The sequence below is a fragment of the Vanacampus margaritifer genome, chromosome 4 (genome assembly GCF_051991255.1).
Source record: "Vanacampus margaritifer isolate UIUO_Vmar chromosome 4, RoL_Vmar_1.0, whole genome shotgun sequence".
Taxonomy (NCBI): domain Eukaryota; kingdom Metazoa; phylum Chordata; class Actinopteri; order Syngnathiformes; family Syngnathidae; genus Vanacampus; species Vanacampus margaritifer.
Genome location: NC_135435.1, coordinates 21,357,332 through 21,380,393, shown reverse-complemented (window position 1 = coordinate 21,380,393; position 23,062 = coordinate 21,357,332). Strand labels below are relative to the sequence as shown.

At 39.7% G+C, this 23,062-nt stretch overlaps 1 protein-coding gene and 1 long non-coding RNA gene across 3 annotated transcripts in view; one reads left to right on the top strand and one right to left on the bottom strand.

Annotated features, from left to right (window-relative positions):
- Positions 1-950: 950 nt before the first annotated feature.
- The window catches only part of LOC144050009 (FERM domain-containing protein 5-like), a 35,867-nt gene continuing 13,755 nt past the window's right edge, over positions 951-23,062 (bottom strand). The window contains exons 2-14 of one of the 2 annotated variants that reach the window (XM_077562841.1): positions 14,234-14,512; positions 13,765-13,807; positions 12,777-12,855; positions 10,420-10,517; positions 9,322-9,445; positions 8,897-8,984; positions 8,646-8,734; positions 8,500-8,563; positions 6,086-6,177; positions 5,938-6,012; positions 5,772-5,840; positions 5,263-5,369; positions 951-3,353 (exon numbers count right to left, since the gene is read on the bottom strand). In XM_077562841.1, the coding sequence (XP_077418967.1) occupies positions 2,797-3,353; positions 5,263-5,369; positions 5,772-5,840; positions 5,938-6,012; positions 6,086-6,177; positions 8,500-8,563; positions 8,646-8,734; positions 8,897-8,984; positions 9,322-9,445; positions 10,420-10,517; positions 12,777-12,855; positions 13,765-13,807; positions 14,234-14,512 (1,764 nt within the window). In that variant the 3' untranslated portion in view covers positions 951-2,796. The remainder of the gene's footprint in view (positions 3,354-5,262; positions 5,370-5,771; positions 5,841-5,937; positions 6,013-6,085; positions 6,178-8,499; positions 8,564-8,645; positions 8,735-8,896; positions 8,985-9,321; positions 9,446-10,419; positions 10,518-12,776; positions 12,856-13,764; positions 13,808-14,233; positions 14,513-23,062) is intronic. The other variant, XM_077562842.1, reaches the window with a different exon arrangement.
- Positions 14,464-22,795, top strand: LOC144050012 (uncharacterized). Its single transcript, XR_013293757.1, has 3 exons — positions 14,464-14,874; positions 18,466-18,548; positions 22,538-22,795. It is a non-coding gene; the product is annotated as an uncharacterized LOC144050012 (long non-coding RNA).

Genomic DNA, 23,062 nt, shown 5'->3' with positions numbered 1-23,062 from the left:
GACCCACACTATTTATTGCTTTTTACATAGAAATACTGTACTACTGATGAGAGGCAAAAACGTAACCCTAATGCATATGTTTGATCGTTTGCTTCCCTTTGTGTCACACCCAGTGAGCTTATCACAATAACCTGCTAATTAAGTCTTGCAAGTACAAATTAAAACAATGCAGATTTAGCAACCCTCAAATTTGTTCATGTGTCAGGGCACTCCAAAACCTTACAAACTACTGCATCTTGTGATACATGGGGAGTTCATACGTGGCACCAGGTGATGCTTGCTGACCTATAATCAGCATTTTTGTTTCACCATTTGTTTCCGTTAGCATCATACTCAATGCATTATTTGATGGCTAGAGCTCTGGGAAATCATACAATATATTTGCTTGCCATAATGAAGCAAAAACAAGCTTTTGTTTACCTTTGAGTCGAAAACAGACCCAATGCTTTGCGGGATACTAGTAGTTAGGGAGTTCACACGTCAACACCCAAGGTTCGCTTACATAAAGTAGTCAAATATGTAATAAGCCCCCCCCCCCCCCCCCAACATTTGTTTCTTTGTATCACATCCAATGTGTGTGGCTAGTGATTAGGGAGTTCATACGTGTCACCGCCTAGTGCATGCTTGCAAAGATTTCATTTTTTTCCCCCCCCTTGTGCCAAACCTAATGCATTAGGGAGTTCATACTGTAAATGTCACCAACTTGATACTTGCTCGTCAAAGAATGAGGCGAAAAAAACTTAAGCTTTTGTTTCATCATTTGTTTCCTTTAGTGTCATACTGAATGCATTATAGAGATCACTAGCGATCAGGGAGTTCATACAAGATGCTTGCTTGCCATAATGAAGCAAAACAGAAGCCTTTGTTTAGCCTTTTTGTCATTAAAAACCGCCAAACCTAGCCAGTGCTTTGCGGGATGATAGCAATTAGGGAGTTCATACGTGACACCGTTGTAAGCATGCTCACCAAAATGAAGCAAAAATGTTATCCTTTATTCATTATTTGTTTTTCTTAGTGTCCAACCTGTGATGGCTAATAATTAGGGCGTTCATACGATGATTGCTGGCTAGGGAGGGGCGGAGCAAGAGCTCTACTCTGACTGCAAATGATTTACGTCTTCCTGATCCATGACAACTTGCACAATGTGGACAAAAGCAATGAGACACCAGGCCAGTTAATTGAAAGTGCCGAATAGATAGCCGCTGTGAGAATTTTAAGAGTGAGCCCATGTGGGCAAGTTCATACACACCAAACACATACAAGTACACTTTTCTGGACCTTGCTATGTGGGAACAGAAACCTTGGAATCATACATTACATTAGTATGAACATGGGGGTGTGCAAGCTATTTTTAGAGGTGTCTAATTACATTTTCCACATGGTGCATTTTGGACAATTGTCACTCACTACAGTATTTTCATTTGTCCAGTCAAAGACACTGCAGGCTAAGGCTAAAGCAACACAAAAACAGGTTTCTTTGGTGTGGTGATGAAAAGTAGCAAAACAGTAAACAGGACCTATCTGAGGCTCTATTGCAAATCCATTCCAAGTCAGTGTACCTCCAAAAAAAAAAAAACATCTAACAAACCAAAAGCTGCACTTCTACTCGCCTGTGCACATTTGCAATGTCAAATTAGTTGGGGTACAGTTACAGTATTGCACATTGAGATAAGTCAAACACTTGACTAGCAAGACTAGCTTCAGCTCACATCGGCTTGTTACACAAGATGATTGTATACTGTATTTGTGAGCATTATTTGGCTGCTAGTTAGCTTAAAAATACCACTTTTGTTAACCTAAAGCCTTCATCAAAAGTCTTTGGATGGTAAAGGTTGATGGCAAGAAGTGCACAAAGAATACTAATATTCATATCAGCCAAAATGACTTGAACAGTAGTGCTACATTTATCAATATGACATCCCTCATTCCATTCATTATATGTGGAGGGTTTTTGGTGCCAAAAATAATTTCATCAACTCAAATGAAACATATTTACTATTTTAACTGCTGTGTTTTCAGGTTAAATTACAGACACATATATGCACATACACACATATACTTACTGTATACATTCATATGTATATACATAAAACAGATTTTAAAATTTGGATTCATTTACGTTAATTAAGCCGCCTATTTATTTCTTTTACATTTGTATTTATTCCACTGTGGCACAAAAAACCCTCCATTCTGCTACACCATAGTCGCATCAAATAAATTGTACTTCAACGACCAAAATACCCTTCCCTTCACACTTTCTCTCACGCTCAACATCCTCCTCATTGTTTGCTCGAAAACAGAGCACAGCATTCCTTAGATCGGCTTCCGCATTGTCTCATATCTGTAACCTACGATCATGTCCTGACGTACACAGCACTCATTGGCCACAACATTAGGGACACTTGCACAATCTGAGGAGCTCCAGAGCTGTAACACAAATTTTTATAATAATGCTCAGATTTGGTTGTGGAGTGGCATTCATTTATCAGTAAGTTTGCCATATTTATTTATTTTAACATTTTGTGTTGGCACCAGTTGTGATACACACAAGAGGCGCACTTTATAAAACACAACCTTTTTTTTTAGGCCCTTGAAAATGTCAATCCAAAGTGATCATTATTATCTTTTCTTAAGCTTCCAAACAACATTTGAATTGGATGGCCACTATATTGTAATTCTATTCGTGAAGCACAGGAAACAAAAAGAGAGATCCTACATTGGACAATCCGTGGCTTGTGACTTAGGAAAAGCTGGGGAAAAGACGGCCATCTTCTTTTCCATTCTTCTTCTTAATCTTTACTTGCTGATGAGGAATCCACCCATCCATCTGAGTTTACAGGCGAACCAGCGCCGCAGTGGGCAGAAGTACTCAAAGTGGAACTGCTGGAATTCGGGTGTCTTGCGGATGTCTCTCAGGAAGGCGATGTCCAGGTCGGACTCTGTCAGCACGATGAGGAGCAGCAGAAGGGCGAAGAGCAGTCCGATGGTGACCAGGAAAAGGCGCAGAACGCTCAGGATGAACTTGTGCAGCTCCTCCACGTCACTAGGGGGCGACGGTCGGCTTTTAAGCGCTCGCGGAGCTTTCCTCCCGGCTCTTTTGTCCGAAGCCTCCAGCGATGCGCCATCCTCGTCGACGCTGCAGGGGGCGCCGTTGAGGTGCATCTCCATCCCGTGTGCGGCCACAGGCGTAGGCAAGACGCTGTCCGAGGGGCTGTACACCTCGTCCGAGATGACCGATGACACGCTCGCCTCGCCGCCGTCCACCGTGCGGCCGTGGGTGGGCAGGAAGGAATCACCGTGGGAGACGGAGCGCACCGGCGTGGAGTGGGCGCTGTCACGGAGGGACTCCAGACCTGATAATGCAGGAAGTAGGGTGCAAAAGCGGAGCCATAAAAAAGTTATATTAGATCAAATACTAAATCATCGGATCATTTTAAATTACAAAGTGAAAATATTCTAATTAAGAAATTTTAATTTTTTTATTGAAATTTAACAACCATTTAAAATTGCAAAATTATTGAAATTATTTTTACAAAGATCCAACAATTTCAGAGTATTTAGAAAATGACCAAATTAATAAAAATATTAAAATAAATCAAACAAACTTAAAAAAATAAATAAATAAAAGATTATTTTAAACAAAAGAAATCATTTTGTCAACAAGTTGTTTTAAATTACAAAATAAATGAAATTATTTTACAGATACTGAAAATTCTGCGTATTTCATCCATAATTAAATCAATTGCAATCGACAACTTTTATTTTACATACAACTAATGATATTTGGTAAATATAAATAATATTAAAGATCAGGTCAATAACAAATGAAATATTTAAGACGTAGATTTAACTAAAATTCCAATTTAAATAAAAAAACAACTTTTGAAAATCTCCGAAACATTTTTTATGATTAGCATTAGCATCAGAGCTAACGTTGATGGTCGTACATTGTACTGTACACACTTTGCCACACACAAAAATTTAAATCGAAGATGTAGAGGGAGCCCTTGTGCAAAAAATATAAAATGGGATGATTGTTACTTACAGCTCCTTTACGGAGCTCATTTTTCCTTCTAACAGATTGCTCTTGTCTCCGCCACACATTTGAATAATCTAATAGGGAAATGATGAAAGACAATTAGAAGGAAAATAAATTTGCCCATGCCAGGTGAGACTAATGTGTCTTGCGTCACAGTGCATGTGTTCAGTTAATTCTCATTTGGATGTAGGAGACGCTGGATAAGCTTTTATTGGTCTTCGTAAGAACGCCATCAACGACTTAAATAGAGTGCGCACCCTACACTCACGCACGGAAGATGTGCCGTGCAATCAAAAGCCCAACAGCCCCAAATTAAGCTTGTGATATCTACCGATAAAAAAATTATGGGACCACGAGAAAAACTCCAAGAGGCGCAGAAAAAGCAGTCTTGGTTTTACCTGGTCGGCCATCTGCGGGTACAGCTAGTCCAAGTGCGGCCTTGGACCTCTGGCCTGGTGCAGGCCCTTCCGTGAGGGAAGGGAAGAGCGGAAGGGCCCCCAATGCCTTGCCCAACAGTCGGGGTCCCAAAGACAAGACGCGCACCTTCACATCGCGATAGCAGTGGTTGACCATTCGTAAGTGAACGTTCACCTTGGTCTCGATGCGGATCAGGCACTTGACCATGGTTCAAGCTGAGCGATACGACTTTGAGGGTTCCCGTGAAGTATCTAAGCGAACATCTACTCCTGTTCTCACTACCAGATTGGAGGGCAACAATCAGACTGACGGACTAACGGGAAAGACAAGGCCCGGGAATGTGCCCCCCCGCCTCCCCCCCACCCCACCCAGGCCTTCTCCTGTTGGCTATGACACACTCGGCTCGGCCCTCTCACGGCAGGAGTTATATTTGGACAGTTATTATTACCGGTGAGAATTCCACCGCAAACAGAGCGACATGACAAAACACCAGACAGGGATCACATTCAGTTCAAGGTCAGAGCCTAACCTGGTGCAGATGGTCCAGTTTGATTAAAGAGGACATACTATGGGAAATTGACTAATGGGTTGTTTACAAATAGTTGGGAACTGCAGTGCATGCCCAATCATGCAGTGGGAAATTAAACAACAAAGTATCTTTTATGTGCCTATTTTGGAGCAATTTGATGTTCCTGTGACGACAGTTGCGCAAATTTTAAATTCATGGGACATGAAATCCATTTATATGACCCCCCCCCCCCCCTCCTCCAGCATATTTATGCGTGTGCGTGTACGCATTTTTTTACCCTCCATGATGGAGATGTGTACCGCTCTCCGCCGTGTCCTGGGTACGCTTGTCAAACGAGGGCCGTGCGTGATGGACGGACAGCTCCTGCTTGGCACCATGCCCGCCCTGGACAAAGTATTACGGGACACGACATGAGGTACACCTGCACAATCTAACCAAGAATTTATACAGACTCCTCACGAAAAGTTAGGGATATTTGGCTTTTGAGTGAAATATCAACAATGAACCTAAAATGCACTATAACCTTTAGAGGTGAACTTAATTTGACCTTGTCTACCTTGTCCAACTGTTCGGCGTTTCAGTCATTTTTGCACGATCAGCTGTTCTCTAACATGTTCAGTGATGTTCAAATTGAGTTCACCTGTAAAGGTTGTAATGCAATTTATAATCGTCCTGAAATTTTCCCCTGAAAACTGGTGATCCCTAACTTTTTTTATAAGCAGTACATACGTAACACATCATTTCCTAACAGTTGGTGTGTGGTTGGTATTTAGTAGGAATTCTAACCTGTGGATCTCAGGCGGGTCTCTTTTAATTTTGGCACTTTGTTCCATGACCTCCTTTGCAACTTTTCCACTGAAAAAAAACCCACGCGTTTTTCACATCACTGTCATATTCATGCTGTCAGTATATTATCAGGTACGATGCATAAAGAGAAAAGTGTTTATGGTACCTGTATCTAAAGCGACTACCCTTAAAGAAGAGATTGCTACTAGACACTGTGCGCACTTGACTGGACTTCTCCAACCTGATGGCGAAAACAGACAATATTGCTTATTATTTTATGAGGACATTAAGTATATATATATCCCGTGACTAACTTGTAGAAGGCTTGATTCTCCACGCCACACTTCCACAGGTGCTTGCAGGCCTCAGGTGTGGGTGCAAAGTAGGTCAATATGATCTTTTGATCCTAAAATACACACGCAGTTCTTTAAATATTTCATTAGGATAGCAATGTAATATCTACGGCGGCGTATTAGGGCTACGTATATATATATTTTTCTTTTCAGAAGGGGGTAATATTCAGAGAAAAAACTCGCAAATTTGCCACTTTATAAAAAAATATATATATATATATATTTTTTTTTTACAACAAGTAGTTAAGTTGATGTGTCGAATCTGCTGCTCTCCATCATCCACTTGCATTTACCTAAAGTATGCTAGCTTCTGATTGGTTGGTGTTAGTCAGCTGATAGGGGACCAGGAAGTGTTGTCGCTCTAGCAGCCCTGTATGACGAGTAAAATTTAAATTAAGTATGAATCCGTCTCCATCCTGCCTTATAATTTTATAAACATTAACCACCAACGGATCCTCACATTAGACTATAGCTACGCTACGTGTATTTGTCGTAAGTTTCTGAGTTTTATTTTTTATTTTTGTGTGGTCACTTTATAAAGTGGCAAATTTGCGAGTTTTTCTCGGATTATTACCCCCACCCACTCCCCCACTCTGGAAATAAATACATTTTATATATATATATATATATATATATATATATATATATATATATATATATATATATACAGTGAGGAAAATAAGTATTTCACCCCCTGGTGATTTTGTGAGTTTGACCCTTTACAAAGAAAGGAACGGTCTATAATTTTCATGGTAGGTTCATCTTAACAGTGAGAGACAGAATATTAAAAAAAATCCCAGGAAATCACATTATATTAATTTTAAACATTTATTTGTCTTTTATTGAGGAAAATAAGTATTTCACCCCCTACCAACCAGCAAGAATTCTGGCTCCCACAGACCGGTCATGTGACCAGGAGGTACACACATGAGTCCTCTTACTTAATTGGTATTCCTAATTAAGTTCCCGTTACCTGTATAAAAACACACCTGTTCACAGAATCAATCAATGCATCAGATTCCAACCTCTCCACAATGGGCAAGACCAAAGAGCTGTCTAAGGACGTCAGGGACAAGATTGTAGACCTGCACAAGGCTGGAATGGGCTACAAGACCATTAGCAAGCAGCTGGGTGAAAAGGAGTCAACTGTTGGTGCGATAGTTAGAAAATGGAAGACACACCAATTGACCATCAATCTCCCTCGGTCTGGTGCTCCACGCAAGATCTCACCTCGTGGAGTGAACCGGATCATGAGAAAGGTGAGGAAACAACCCAGAACTACACGGCAGGAGCTTGTTGATGATATCAAGGCAGCTGGGACCACAGTCACCAAGATGACCATTGGTAACACACTACGCCGTAATGGATTGAAATCCTGTAGTGCCCGCAAGGTCCCCCTGCTCAAGAAGGCACATGTACAGGCCCGTCTGAAGTTTGCCAATGAGCACCTGGATGATTCAGAGGAGGCTTGGGAGAAAGTGCTGTGGTCAGATGAGACTAAAATCGAGCTCTTTGGCATCAACTCGACTCGCCGTGTTTGGAGGGCGAAAAAAGCTGACTTTGACCCCAAGAACACCATCCCCACCGTCAAGCATGGTGGTGGAAACATTATGTTTTGGGGCTGTTTCTCTGCTAAGGGTACAGGACGACTTCACCGGATCGAGGGGAGGATGAATGGGGCCATGTACCGGGAAATCTTGGGTGAGAACCTCCTTCCCTCAGCCAGGATATTGAAAATGGGTCGTGGATGGGTGTTTCAGCATGACAATGACCCAAAACATACAGCAAAGGCAACAAAGGAGTGGCTCAAGAAGAAGCACATTAAGGTTATGGAGTGGCCTAGTCAGTCTCCAGACCTTAATCCTATAGAGAACTTGTGGAGGGAGCTGAAGCTTCGAGTTGCCAAGCAACAGCCTCGAAATCTTCAGGATTTGGAGAGGATCTGCAAAGAGGAGTGGGCCACAATCCCTCCTGGGATCTGCGCAAACTTGGTGACCAACTACAAGAAACGTCTGACCGCTGTGCTTGCCAACAAGGGTTTCTCCACCAAGTACTGAGTCATGTTTTGCTAGGGGGTGAAATACTTATTTTCCTCAATAAAAGACAAATAAATGTTTAAAATTAATATAATGTGATTTCCTGGGATTTTTTTTAATATTCTGTCTCTCACTGTTAAGATGAACCTACCATGAAAATTATAGACCGTTCCTTTCTTTGTAAAGGGTCAAACTCACAAAATCACAAGGGGGTGAAATACTTATTTTCCTCACTGTATATATATGCCGTTGTAAATATCAGATGCTTGTTGAAATATACTTTATTTTATTTAAAATAACTTCAGATCTAAAGATGCGTGATCATCATGTGTACAGTACCTCAGTCTGATTTGCATATATATGGAACGTCTTGGCTTCAAACTTCAGCTTGGTCACCTCATCCCTGACACATGAAAACATACAAAACTGTAAGTTTTGTATTCAGTATTAATCTCCATCCGTTGTTGTGCAGTAGTGGCACTCACCAGGTGAGGATATGAATCCTGCGGTTGCCTTGCAGCACAGTGAATCCAAATGGAGTGAAGGCCAGGAAAGCTGGATTGCCAGACACGTCCTGGCACCAAAAACAACAAACAATTGATAATGGATCATAACTGGAATACTGGATCACTTTGCTGTTGGGTCAAAAGCAAAATCAAGTTACACATCAACTTAGTTAAGAATCTGCACATAATGTATTTTAGTTTTCCTGATGAACACATAGGCTGATGCGCACTTTGCATGGATGCGGATCCACGCCGTAGGTCTCCAACATCTGAGCCTTCTGGAGAAAATTGAGCTCTGACGTTTCAGGACTTTGGCCTCTGCAAAAAAACAACAAAGCCTCTGTCAGCTCACACGTTGACGTATTTCACCAAAATAGGAAACTTTCTGTATTTTTCAGTCCTTTACAGGCCTCCTTGGGCACACACAGTCGAACCAGTGTGCTGCTTCAGTGCGTGCGTGTCCATTTCAGTGCGCATGTTGTGTGTGTAACCTGATGCATCATCCGTAAAGGTCGACAAGCGAACGCGCGGCGTGATGACAAGGTTAAAGTTAACATAAAGGGGCACGGCTGCTGCTTTAACCTTCTCCGTATATCACGGCGCATCTCTGGAAGCGCGACAGGCGGGACCGCAAAATATTCGGGGGTCAACTTACATCAGCTCCGTCTTGTGGATATCGGCGATCCGCCTCTCCAACTTCTCCGAGTGTTTGGGGAAGAACTGAAACTTGGAGCTGTAGCCTTCGGGGTGTTTTCCCGGGTCGTAGTCACCGATTTCAGCTGGAAAATGGAGACGTATTTAACAAAAAATGGATGCATTGATGATAAAGACTGTATCGTCATTCAGTGTTCCTACGCATATCCTTGATTTACTCTTAGTATATTTTTGGGGAGCTATATGCCGTTATTTGCTGAAAATTCACCAATTTGCTGTTTTCATGCCCAAGCCCTGTCTAATATATAAGTATTACCATATTTGTGCCAAGGTATTATGTTGAAGTGAAACTTGCAAAAAAACAAATTGGGAGATCATGAATCAACATTTTGTGGAAACATACGGCAAGTCAAAATCATCTAATGTAGAGAGACTTTGACTAAGCTTTTTCTTTGGCTTTTTCGGGGATTTTTGTGACGTCGCCATAGAAGGGCAAAGAGGTTAGAGAGGCGATAATAGTCATAGAACAGGAAACGGAATTTACCACATCATAAGGTAGTAAGTGTGTGGCTGTTCAGTGGGCAACATAACAAATTACATCTACAAATGAATTCAATCCATCACATTCTAAGTTAAGTACACTTAATAGGCAACGCTTCTCACACAAGCTGCAAGCGAGCAGTTTTCTGTCAAGCAGCTTCCAATGGTGAGTGGTTTTACTTTTATTTTATTATGCAGTGGTTGACATGCTAAATCTTTTAATTAAGTGAGTTGCAGAATCTTGAACAATTATAATTCTGAAAGATAATTGCGCGATACAGTGGATATGTCTTCTCCATCGTTTCAGCTAACAGTTTGTAATGCTCATCATTGCCTCCTACAGGACTGGAGTGGAACCGTGATATTTGTTGACGAAATTATTTTTCCTTGATTTGTTTAGCAGCTAGCAAACAGCTTGTAATGCTCATTACTGCCCCCTAAAGGACTGAAGTATGTAACTATCAATTTGTTTAGTTTTCCAATTCTAGTTCACTTTTCTTTATACTTGTATGACACCTAGTTTTAATTAATTTATGTGATTAAAGCCAAGATGTCTTACCTTGTAAGATATACGCCGCCAAGAGAGCGGCGTCCGACGTCTTGCACAGCAGGCGGCCATGGTAGAGGTCCCTTTTCACCTGCAGGAAGACCAGATATCTGCAGTGTGGAAGAAGACAGGTAGGATCTGTTACTGAGCATTCATGTATTGCCTCTCTTTTACTGACTGAGTTCACCGGATCCCAATATAACCACTCACAGTGGAATCCCGAACATTGTACAATTTTCAAAACTATGCTACTTTTTAAAAGCTTTGTTGTATTAAATTAAACAGCCATTTAATTCTGCCTGTAAATTTTATCATCTCAAACTCTTACAAAAAAAAAAGAAAACCAGAGAAATGGTGTTTGGTCCCAACGGCCCTTTGTAAATCCCTCTTCTTTAGATTTGAGCCCATTGGCACCACTTTGTGAAGCCAACGGTCTCAAATCTGGGCTGTAAATTGGCCAGTGATTCTAAATTGGATCCGAAAATTGGTGTTCTAGTTAAGTCCAGCTTTTGTCACCTCAGGCGGCTGACAAAGGCAAAGCCTTTTCTAACACAGTAGCACTGTGAAACAGTAATCTAGTTTTTCATGACAATCACATCTGGATTAGTATAATTAATTTTATTTTGGAGTCAGCCAGTCTTTCCTCAAACACCTCCAGTTGGTTAAATACTATCACTTGCCTCTCTAAGACCTGGTTAAGTGAATTCAGGCATTCTTTTCAAAATAAATCAATCATGTTTGAAGATATTTGCAAAGACTGAGATTTAAGTACTCTATTGTTTGGTTAATCTGCATAATTGCGAGTTACTTTATTTCAGACATGGCTGAGAGCGACTGAAGTACACCCTCACAGAAAAATTAATTACATTTTTAAATGGAACTACACAAACATGGTGTGATTTTCCTGGAAGAAGATGTCCACAAAGAAGAGGAATCATACAGCATAAGGATTGTAGGTACTGTAAGTACCGGTATTTTATTTGTTTGGCTCATTCTGTTTAGTTCTGCCCTCTTCTGGTTTGTTAATCATTTTTCTTTTACGGTCCCCTTGGTGAGCATTGGTGGGCGGAGTCTCCTGTGTCGCATTTGCCGGCCATTATCGTCAGCGGCGGGGTATTTACCCTTCTGATTGCTCCCGTTGTTTACTGTTCTACCTGTAGTTACTTCTCGTCTTCCATTTTCCTGGATTTTATGTTATCGGGTTTTGACTATAATAGTGTCTTTCTTTCATGACTTTAAGGTCACCCACCATAGCTTGTTAATAATTTTGATTTGTTTGCATGTTGACTTTTTGTCGCATCGCATTTTATTATTTGTATTTATTCATGCTTACGTGCTCCCCTTTTTTTTAATGAACTTTTGTAAAGTGTGCTATGTTTGTTGTCTTTGCATTTAGATCCATTAACAGTGTTTCTACGCATATCTGATGCAAATTCAATTGAGAATTTACCGTTAATTTGCATGACATATGCCAGAATGAACTTGACAATAATGCAAAATATGATGCAGCTTCACATGGGAGACTGTTCATTAAATTGCGCCTCTCCGAGCAGAGAGGTCATAAAAAGTGCATATATTAAGAAGCCTTTTCACTTGACAGAGTGCTACTTTCCTTTAATTATTTTTTGCAGGCTTTTATTGGTGTCAGTGAAGTCAGTTGAAGTGGGCGAGCTGCTCTCCCTTGTTGGCTCCGTCAAAGCAGAACCAAGCTGTGAGTATTGTGTGAGATTTATTTGTGAGCAGAGGGCGGGGGTTGGGGGAGCGGGAGGGGGTGGGGGATTGATTTAGAGAGGGACGGCGTGAGCTCAGAGGCTGTGTGCATCATTTGTTAAATTTGTCAGGTAGGCCTTACACGGGGCAGCAGTGGAACAGAGACGTCGGTTACTGTTATAGACAGTACATAGACAAAAGTATTGGGACACTGACACCTATGGGGTCCGTCCCAATACTTGAGAAGGACTGAGTGTTAACCGTCCTACCATGCACGTTAGCCACCATGTCGCCTTCATTTAACTAAAGTCGGGGATCATTTAATGAATTTAATTAGACGTCTAAAAAGCACCGGCCTTTTATAATCATACAGGGTACAGTTAGCTGAATCGAAATGTGCTCGAGACAATGAAGCAGCCCAGCGTGAGGCATATTCTAAGATCTACTGCACCTGCTGCAAGAAAACATCCAAATAATGAGTCGTTACTCACCCACACCGTTATATTGAAGAGACTAAAAGTGGATTTGAGCAAAGCAACACTGCAAGATGGAACCAGCGAGGCATGAACATGTCGCATCGTTCTGGTCCAAATGTGCATTCATGTGAGAAAAAAGCGAGCTGGCATGCAAAGAAGACGTGTCATCTCGTCATGTCCTACCTGGTGATTTCCTCCCGGAGGGCGGCAGGGTCGGGCGGGTAGAACTTGACACGCAAGCACATGGTGAAAGGAGGCTGAGCTGGGAAGCAACAGAATTTGACAGCCTCATTGTTTTAGTCAATTTAGCGAACATTAGTACTACGATTAGTATTTGGGCCACACTTAAGCGTGAAGTCATTTTGAGTAATATTATTGTGACAATAGGAGCAAAAAAAAAAAAAAGGCCAAATATAACGAGACAACATTTTAATTTATGAGATTTTTTTAACCTTTATTTATCAAGCAATTGCGAAAAGATGCGACCTGTGACTGTCGTGTATAAGATTATAATATTTTTAAATTTGACCAAATAAATACAATATAGGGGGCAAAAAGGGAATAATGTGTGATTTCAGAGTTAAATTAATATTTTACAAAAACATGAATATTGTGCAAAAAAAAACATGACAAAGTAATACTGAAATACAGTACACTATGTTTACAATGTGTTTTTTTTATTTAATTTAAATGTTGATTAAATTTAATTGCAGAAAAAAAATTATATTATACCCAAAACTGTACATTTGCAACAAATACATTTAAAAAAGTCAAATACTGTGAGAAAAGGTTAATATTAATTAATATTAATTAATTCTATTAATAAAATAAGGCAAAATACGGTGGAAAAATAAGCAATTTCATGACAAAAATAATACATTAAAATTTACTTGAGATTCTAATTTTGTTATTGAAAAATGTTAATATTGTAACACAAAACTACATTTGCATCAAAAACAAATACTGTACATTGCTAAAATATAATACTAAATCTAAAACTGTCTAATACAGCTTTAAAAAATAGTTACGTTTCTAACACATACACTCTTTAAATGAGACTTATAGTAAAGTAAAACTATGTATGTAATGTTCTTTTTCTGTGCCCCCAATTCATTTTCTCCTTCATATTTCTGAATGAATGAATGTGACACATCATTTGTCAAATACTCACATTTCATTTGTTTGGCAATGGACTTTGAAAAATCCAACCAGTGCTGCAAGGTAGAAAGGAAAGTCAAATGGAGACTAAAAGGGATGCTCTCCTTTCCTTCTGCTCTCTGATTGCTCAGCAAGTAAACATGCTGACATAGAATCAATAACAAGAATAGCACAATCGTACAACCCCACACCACACCTGAGTGAAAGGAGGACAGGAAGTCCGAGAAAGGATGACAGCCAATAGATGACGGCGTGTCAAAATTAGAGCAAGTTGAGGCAACGAGCTCGACCTCGACTGACTTGTCATAATTAACACCTTAAATGGCCTCCTTCCATCTTTCAGGAACTTATTTTATATTCAAAGCAATAACCTTGTTAATTGAAACGTGATCAGCTCGTTTACACGCCAAATCCTAGGAATAATAGGCTTTTGAGTGAAATTTTAAAAAGGCACATGTCCAACTGTTTATTATTTTCAGTACCTTTTGTTTTGTTTTCCATCTAAGACCAAAACAAAGGTCAACTTTTTTTTTATGACTTGTGTAATTTACATGATGACTGTCATCACCAGATTTTCCATTCAATGCAAGAACAGTGTTGATTTTAAAGGGCAAAATAAACGATATGAATAAAATATGAGCGTCTTTATTCTTCACCCGCTGCTTGTCCGGGTCCACATATCTGATGCCGAAATAGTCCTTCTCCAGCAGGTTAAGGTGGTGGCAGATGAGATCAAACAGGTACTGCCCCTTTGCATCCCGCTACGAGAGAGAAACAAACATTATTACCGTTACTTCTATATCAGAGGGAACATCATATTGGAAAATTTAATTTTTAGTGGATTGTATAAAAATAGTTGGGACTCCGGAGTTCACCCGTCAATTATGAAATTAAACAACTATCTTTGAGCTGCCTATTTCTGAAAATGACTTTTTTAAGAAGACCTTCTACATTTTGGTAAATTATTATTTAAATTTGGCTAATTTACATACAGTAATAACCTCCCCAAAACTGTCTCTCTCCAAACATGTCTTCATGAGCTAAGCTGGGTGAAGATCCAAAGCCACTTTCAAGGGACTACACTGTCTGAACCACTATCATACAGAGGTACTATCCTGCAAAGGTAAGCAAAATTATATTGGATTTTGCTGAATGCACAGATTAATTAATTTTGGGCTCCCAATTCCGCAAGTCAAAGATGAATTTATCATCAACATGCAATGAAAGAGCACATAGCAGCATCATAATATATGAAAACGCATAGTCAGGCAATACATTTTGGTTTAGTGCAGTCCAGTATTGTTTTCTATTTTTTTAAGGGGAAAAAACAGCCACCAGACATTGTTTAAATATTTCACCACCCTCCAGGGAGGATTATGAGGGCGATCAAATATTCATATTGAAGCAGCAGCCATCTGTGACGGCTCAGCTGCACCAAAACGGAGAAGAAATAGTCTAAGTGTGGACAAATGAGGAGGAGGTGCCTGGAAAAAAAGGGAAAAGCACGCTCTGGAAATCTATTCTTTGGTTCATTTTTGTGTTGAGAAGTGCAAAACGCACATTTATTTATTGCTTGAGTTTGAGAACGACACTGTTCAGATCATAAATGAAAGTTCTGCAGATGCCCTGAAGTAATGCTTTGATTTTGAATTTTGGTAAAGTAGCAGGGAGTTTCTCATTTGTTTGAAATGTTTATTAATTACTGTCTTAGAAGAGTTTCAAAATAATATAGCAAGTTCAGGCTAAACTAATACAGTCAACCTTTGTCGCACTATTTACTGTAAATCTAAATTATTTATGGTTCTCTGATCAACCCCAACTTTGACGTTGCTAATGTCGCTAACGTGGCTTCTAGTCAATCATGACGACATTTATTCTATCTATTTCCCACAACACTAAATTGTGGGGCATTGGACTTGAGCTGTTCCACTGCATCCCCTCCTTTGGACTTCGGAACCAGCGGAATCCAAAACGTCTTGCCACTTTTCTTCTCTCAAATTGCAGCCTTGTCGAGCAGAGCTTTGCTGCACACTACAAGGAAGGACGAAGGCGACTCCGTCAGCGTATCTCTTTGTCATTGTCACAGCATCCTTATTCACCGGGACAGACCTGCTGACTCGCCCAGCAGCAAGAATAGATGCACACACTCACACACACACACACACACACACTGAGTTGTAATCTTTCTTGCTCTGACCAAAACTCCTGATCCACAGCATTTCCACTGCATTCATCTCCTTCCCCATCTGCTGTTTACACTTGACACCAACACATTCCTTCTCAGTTTATCATAAGTGCTACCACATTTCCTCCTGTACCTTTTTTTTTCTGACTTGAGTACAACTACTTACTAGGAATGCTCCCATACCGGTACTGCTACTCATAACAGTCGTCCTGATATTAAACCCTGATACCACAAGATATATATTTTTCAGGTAGGAGTGATGTAAAAAAAAAAAAAAATTTAAAAAAAAAAAATTAAGAAGAAAAAAAAGAGGAGTGATGTCAGCTGTGTGAAGATAGGCCACTGCAAATTGAATTATGTTGAACAAGATGGAGGATTAACTCCACTCGGGCAACTTCGTTTTGAACCCTGTCGCCCGCTACTCATGTCAAGAAGTAAGTAGTGATAGTGTGACAAGAGCACAAACATCAATAACCTCTTAATGGTGAAAATTAACGAAACAAACAAACAATCAGAATATGAACCTGCCTCCAAAGCGTTAAAGAAATACAAGTACATTTTACTCTTTAGAGGAAATTTGACTATTTTGAGTGAGACCAAATTGACTCAGTTTTAGAGTAGGCTAATTTTTACACTTGGAAAAGAGTAAAATAAAGATTTGAAGAAAAAATAAAAAGAAGTCACTCAAGGGTTGAGGAACGGCCACGCTACCACCTGAGATATGCTACTCCTACTGTTTGCTTACCTCCAAGAGGACACCAAAAACATCGTTTTTTGATCTCCAAATTAATTTTTGCTCAGAGTTAGGAAGATTGCAGCTGACACGAACGATATACTAAAACAACGCAGGAGCTGCATGGCTCAGGGAGTAGATCGGCTGTCTCCCAAGCTCAAGGTTGTGAGTTTGTTCCTCAACCCTTGAGAGACTTTTAATTCTTTATTTTACTTTCTTCCAAGTGTAAATATTACTCTAAAACTGAGTTTGTTTAGTCCCATTCTAAATAGAGTCAAATTTATTCTACAGAATTTACAGGGTACATGTAGCCTGGAGCACAAGGTATTTCAGTTGCCTGGTGTCTCATTCTGAACACTAGGGGGCACTACTTAAGAGGATTAATAACAGTACTATTGATAAGAAACAAAGAAGAAATAAAAGTTGAGCCTGGTGGATATACAAGCAGGAATGTCGACAATGCTAGTTCTGTGTTAAAAATAAAATATTGGTATCTATTATGGGTGTGCCGAAAAATCGATTCTCATAGGAATCGCGATTCTCATTTATTACGATTCAGAATCGATTTTAAATGTCCCAAAATCGATTTTATTAAAATTATTTTATACTGTCTTGCCTTTGTCTGTGTGTGCCTTTATTTGGAGCGCTGTTCATGTTGTACCCGGTTTGGCCACTGAGGGGCAGTGTGGTTCCATGCGGTCTAATAGACTGTTAAATTGTAGCCACATTAGAAAGTAGAAGGAAAAAGTCACGATCAAGTTATTCCAATAAAAGTTTTTTTTGTTTTTTTTTTACAGTGTGGAGCCATTCTTTTGAGTGATAAAAGTGCCGTGAGTAGAGCACTAATTAACATTAGTGAGTCAGACTGGAGTAGATCATTACAATTCCTTGCACATCTATAGATTGAAGCAAAAATCATTGTCAATCAAATCATTGCGAAGCAAAAATCGCTCTGAATCGAAAAATCGATTCTGAATCGAATCGCAGGCCCAAAAATTGGAATCGAATCGTGAGAAATTCACTCCCCTAGTATCTATCCATTTTCCTAACATAACGATGTTATCAACTTGTGGTTAAATCAGCTGTAATCAAATCTAGGGGCAGAGCTAAAGAATCCCTAAACAGATTCTTAAATAAAGAACGTGTGTGTGCCTTTTTATCCACCACAGACTTGTGTGTAAAAATATATTAAAGCAGAAACAATCAGCGGGAGAAAAATGTCTTAAATAAATATAGGCCCATTTGCTACTCGTGCTGTGTTTTTATTACAGCCATAAATAAAAGTAATAAACCAAACGATGAAAATAAACTGGAATCAGGCCAAATGCTTTTTTGGGGGGGTGTTTTATTATTATTATTATTATTATTTTGTGTGTGTGTGTGTGTGTGTGCACCACCGCCACTCTCTCCACTCAGCCAGGCCTCGTGCCAGATTAATTATTGAGAGGGGTTCAATAACAGCTTGGGAAACACCACATTAATAAATGATGTCATTTTTTCTAAGCTGCAGGATGGAAATTGCAGAAACAAAGCAAATGATCTTTTCTTACTTGGCATCCTTTGATAGGTATTTACTCTCCAGTCTCCTTCGCTCTCCTCTTAGTTATTTCTGCTCTGTCTGTCGTTGCGGTTCCCTTGTGCCATTGTGTCCCCGAATCACTTTTTACTTGGCTGACAATAAAATGCCATCTCTTCAATTGCTCCCTGCCAATCTTTTTTTTTTTTGTTGGTATTTGTGTGAAGCTGCAGTTTGTTCAACTCATTATAACACACTCACTTCTTTTTTCGCTTTTTAGGAAACATATACAGCCAACCTCCATTGGAAGTCACATTTATCAGTGCCAATCTGACTACCAAGTACAGTGGAGCCGGGCCAATGGTAAGATTTGGAGTTCAACCAAATTATTATTATTTTTGAGTAGTAGCGAAAAACTTGTAAATCAAACCATCATCATTGCATGAGAAGAACATGCAACATCATTTTATAGATTTCATGAAGGCAATCATTTGAGCCTGGATTTAACAATTTAATAGAATTGAATCTGTCATACGAGCAAGCTATCCCGTTATCTTTACTGGTGTCATCTTTTCACTTATTGCAGTGATGCCATTTTCAGGTCAAAGTGTTAGTAACTTGACGAATAATTTGACTTGCTCGGGGAAATGTTCGCTTCTCCAAAGGGAGCCTCATTAAGAAATGAGGATACCCTCGATTGGATCCGCCAATCTGTGCTAAAAATCTGGAACACTCCAGCACATCATGACAAACCTTCTACCGTCGGAAAAGTAATTTGACCTCACTCTCACTTCCTAGCATGAATGTACATTTTGACCCCCCAAAAAAGTAACATTTCCATCTTCAAAGCTAATAAAGACGAGCGCCATAGACTATGGGTCTGAGTGGTGCCACTTCTTAGTCTACTTTTGGTAGACCATAAACGTAAATGTAAACATAAAATTACATTTTAAAGGAGTCAGGGAAAAAAATGTACATGATGTATTCTTTAACTCTTTGACTGCCAAAAACGTTAAATGACGTTTAGTAAAAACCTACGGAGGGCCGCCAAGGACGTTAAAAGACGTTCTCCAATTTTTTTTTTTTTTTTGGGAAACGGGTGGAGGAAAGCCTTGGCCAGCTGTGGTGAAAGTTTCAAGCAGATCTAGTTAGCCTAATGACTATTTTTGGCCCCTAGATGGCAGCAATGACTCTCTTTTGACAAGATTGGGTAGGCGTCAGTAGAAGACGTGAGGCGGGGCTAGAGGGGACAATGGCTGGGGAAGGGAAGAGAACATGGCGACCGGTTGCAAGCAGCTCACGCTCGAGCAGTTTTTTTCAAAGACGAAAAGCATCGACCAACGCTAAAGAGCACATTGATGACGACGATGATCATCATCGATGATGATGATGGTGACTCCGAGGTTGACGCCGAAGTTGGAAGCGCTAACGCGGCGGCTATGACGACGTCATAAAGGTTTCACGCGCTAGCGATGCTAACACCGGAAAACGCGGAGCACAACCGAGCACGCTCAGGCGGACGCTCAGGCGGACGCTCAGGCGGACGTTCAATCGGACGACGAAGAGTGCCCCGAGTCCAATGCATATTCATCGGAGGAGTGGGTACAGTCTGCTACTTGCTACTGTATTCCCCGGAAAAAAAGGCCGTCAAGAAAGTGTAACGTCTGCACGCGAAAGGGGCAATCGCAGTGAAACGTATCTGTTGTGCAAATCCTGCTGCGTCTCCTTGCACGCATGGGAGCGTTACAAAAAGAAAAACTGTATTTGAAACATCCACATAATTGTAAATAGTACCACAGTTGCACACATTTGTAAATAGTTTGCGAAATTGTTTTGTCAAATTGTTACACTGTTGAATGGAAATAAACGTATTTTGCAATCTAAAAACACTTTTTCATTGTTGGTGGTAGTGTTTTACAGAAGTAAAGCACTATTTAGGTGTTCATTCATGGACAAAAAGAAGTGTAGAATTCACTAGAGTGCATGAAATAACATCGTTTCACAAAAAGCTCTTTTTCTCCGCTTTTTGTTTCAAAACAGAGCATTTCGGTGAAAATAACCATTTTCTATTGTTGATTACTGAAGAACGGAATAAGGTAGAAACAAACTTTTTTTTCTGATGAAAGATGATCTTTCATTTGGTCGTATGTGTGTTTCCATAGTCCAAACACAACATTTTCTGTGGACCTTGAAAGATCAGTCAAAATGCTTAAATCGGCTGGCACTGGCGACATCCCGTTTCTGAAAACGTCTGGCTGTCAAAGAGTTAAATTGTGTTCGACTGTATTGTCCAGTGCCTTTTCTATCCTGCAGGCACGCACTTTAGTATTCACCTCACATAAGCAGTGATTAACCGCCCACTCACCTTTAACACCGCACATACACACACAAAAAAACACTTAAATGTTGCGTGTTCAATAGCGATTCCTTTGTGTGCTAACATAGGGAATTCATTGGTCCAAGGAAACTAATGATATGGAAATTACACGTTTTGTCAGCATTACAAATTTAGGCTACTACTAATGCTCGTTCAACTAATTTTTTTTTTTTTGGGGGGGGGGGATTATCAAAAAAATTTGGTTCATCAAATAATGCAGCCGTGTGTATTGATAATGCATGATTTTTGCACAAAATAATTGAATCGAATCAAAGCGTGAATTTTTTGATGCCGACATTGCCACAGATAATCTATACTTAAATGGCTTTTAGCATTGTTTACAACAAGCAGCGTACAACATTTGACCTAAATTTTAGCTGTTAAAAATGACATTGGACACGTCCTGCAAGGTTAATTAAAAAAAAAAAAAGGTTTAGGTGGGCATAGAGAGAAGGGGAGAGTAATAAAATTGGTTAATACAGTGTAGAAAGTTCAATATATGCAAAGATGCAAATAAACTACTTACGACTGAAATATATATAAATTTTTTAAAAAATCAAAACACATAAAGATAATTCAATTTTAGAAATAAAAATTGTTTCTTCCACTCCCTCCTCTGTCCAGGACACATTATGATAAATGATTGTTTAATTAAAAAATGGTCAGCTTGCGACAGTTTGCACTATTTTTGGTTCTGAATGTACAGGGGTGGATCTAGTATGGTTGGATACAGGGCCAAGGACACCCCAAAATCTTAAAAATCCTAAACTATTTGCCTTTTCAATTGCTAGCTGCTATGTAGCATATTTTCAACAATAACTAGAAAATATGAACAATAATTTCTTGATTGCTTGTTTTCAATGTGTTTGATAAATTCAAGTCAAAGAATTTCAATGTGACCTTTGCACTCTTTCATTTTTCTGTATGCGGCCCTGGAATGAAAACGTTTGGACACCCATGACCTAGAATAATGAGTTGAAAAGTGATTTTTCTTTGCCAAATCTTCAGCCCTCCAATTTTCTCACGCTACTATCGCCCGACACGATGATCATCTATCGCTAGTGACAAGACTCGACTCATCTGGCTGGATGAAAGTCTCATTTCATCACGTCAATATATTCAGCCTGCAGGATCCCATTAGCGGAACACTCCTTGAGCCTCCACCCACTTCAGTGGCTGCCTTGTCAAAATGGAGAAATTCATAATGTCTTTCCCCAAAAAATAAAAATCCATTTTATGTGGTCTGTTAAGCCTAATTCGACCTAGCATACGTTGTTCTATCCCACTTGGGGATACGTTTGATTTGTTGTCATTTATCCACCAATTCAGGTACGTATCACGCGCAACACGAGTCAGTATGACTTGAAACACGTTCAAATTTTGCCAGCAAACGTTTACAGTGCAAACGCAGCATCATTAACAAGCGGACGATGCTACTTGATGATGATACGTTGTGGTCTTTAAAACCACACGTTGAAACTACTCATGTGGAACAATTGCAATTTAAAGACCTTAATTACCACGCAGCTATTGTTTATGCTGAATATTCTACTGTAATGTTATAATCCAATTGAGCTCAAATTAGTTGTTAATGTCTTTACAGTCTTCACAAATATGGAAGATCATTTTTACTTTGTTAAATAGCGCATGTTTTATCACCAAATAGTGCCGAATGATCTCTTTTATTAAATTAGTTGTGAGTAAACTTCATTAAAAATCCATGGCGAATACTGTGAGTTATCTTTTTTCTTTTTAAGTCAAAGTTACTGCTGGCTGTTGGCACGAGAGCCCGATTCCCTCCCTCTAATTAAAGGCAGTGAAGGCGCGATGATCGGGGGGGTCTCGAAGGCCCACCGCACACAAACTTTCTTGGATATGAATATGGAAGAGTCTGATTACTTGGCCTTAGCAGAGTCTCAAGTACACAAATGTAGTGTGATTATAAAAACATGAAATGCAATTTTAATCTTCAAAGGTGAGGTGGACTCGTCTCGTCCAGCAGCGCCAGAAGGCGAACAGCAGCCAGTGACATTAATAATGTTGCTGCAACGTTCGGACACAGTGGCAGAGACAATTAAGTGTCGAGATTCAACGAGCCCCTGAGAACGCGGCCGCTAGTTCTTTTTTGTTCCCGTCACACGACACGCTGCGCACGCACAACCCTCGCCAGTGGAGAGGTAGGACCTTTTATTCAAGACATCACTTTTTGTAATGTTGTTATTGTTTTGAATGAAAAAGACATTTTATTTTGAACTTGCTCAACTTCGGTAAGCCGTGATTGGTTGTTACACATGTTGAGCCCTCAACACCTGTGATGTCATTTTCAGTCGACAGCAAGTGGCAAAATGTGTTTCTAAAGGTGTCAATTGAATATGAAAAATAATTACATTATCAAATTCTTGATAGACAAAATTTTTACTTTTTACTGCTGAAAATGGCAACATTTGTAAAGTATTCCTTTATCTCATTTGCTCCCAAAAACATATAAATACGTTCTATT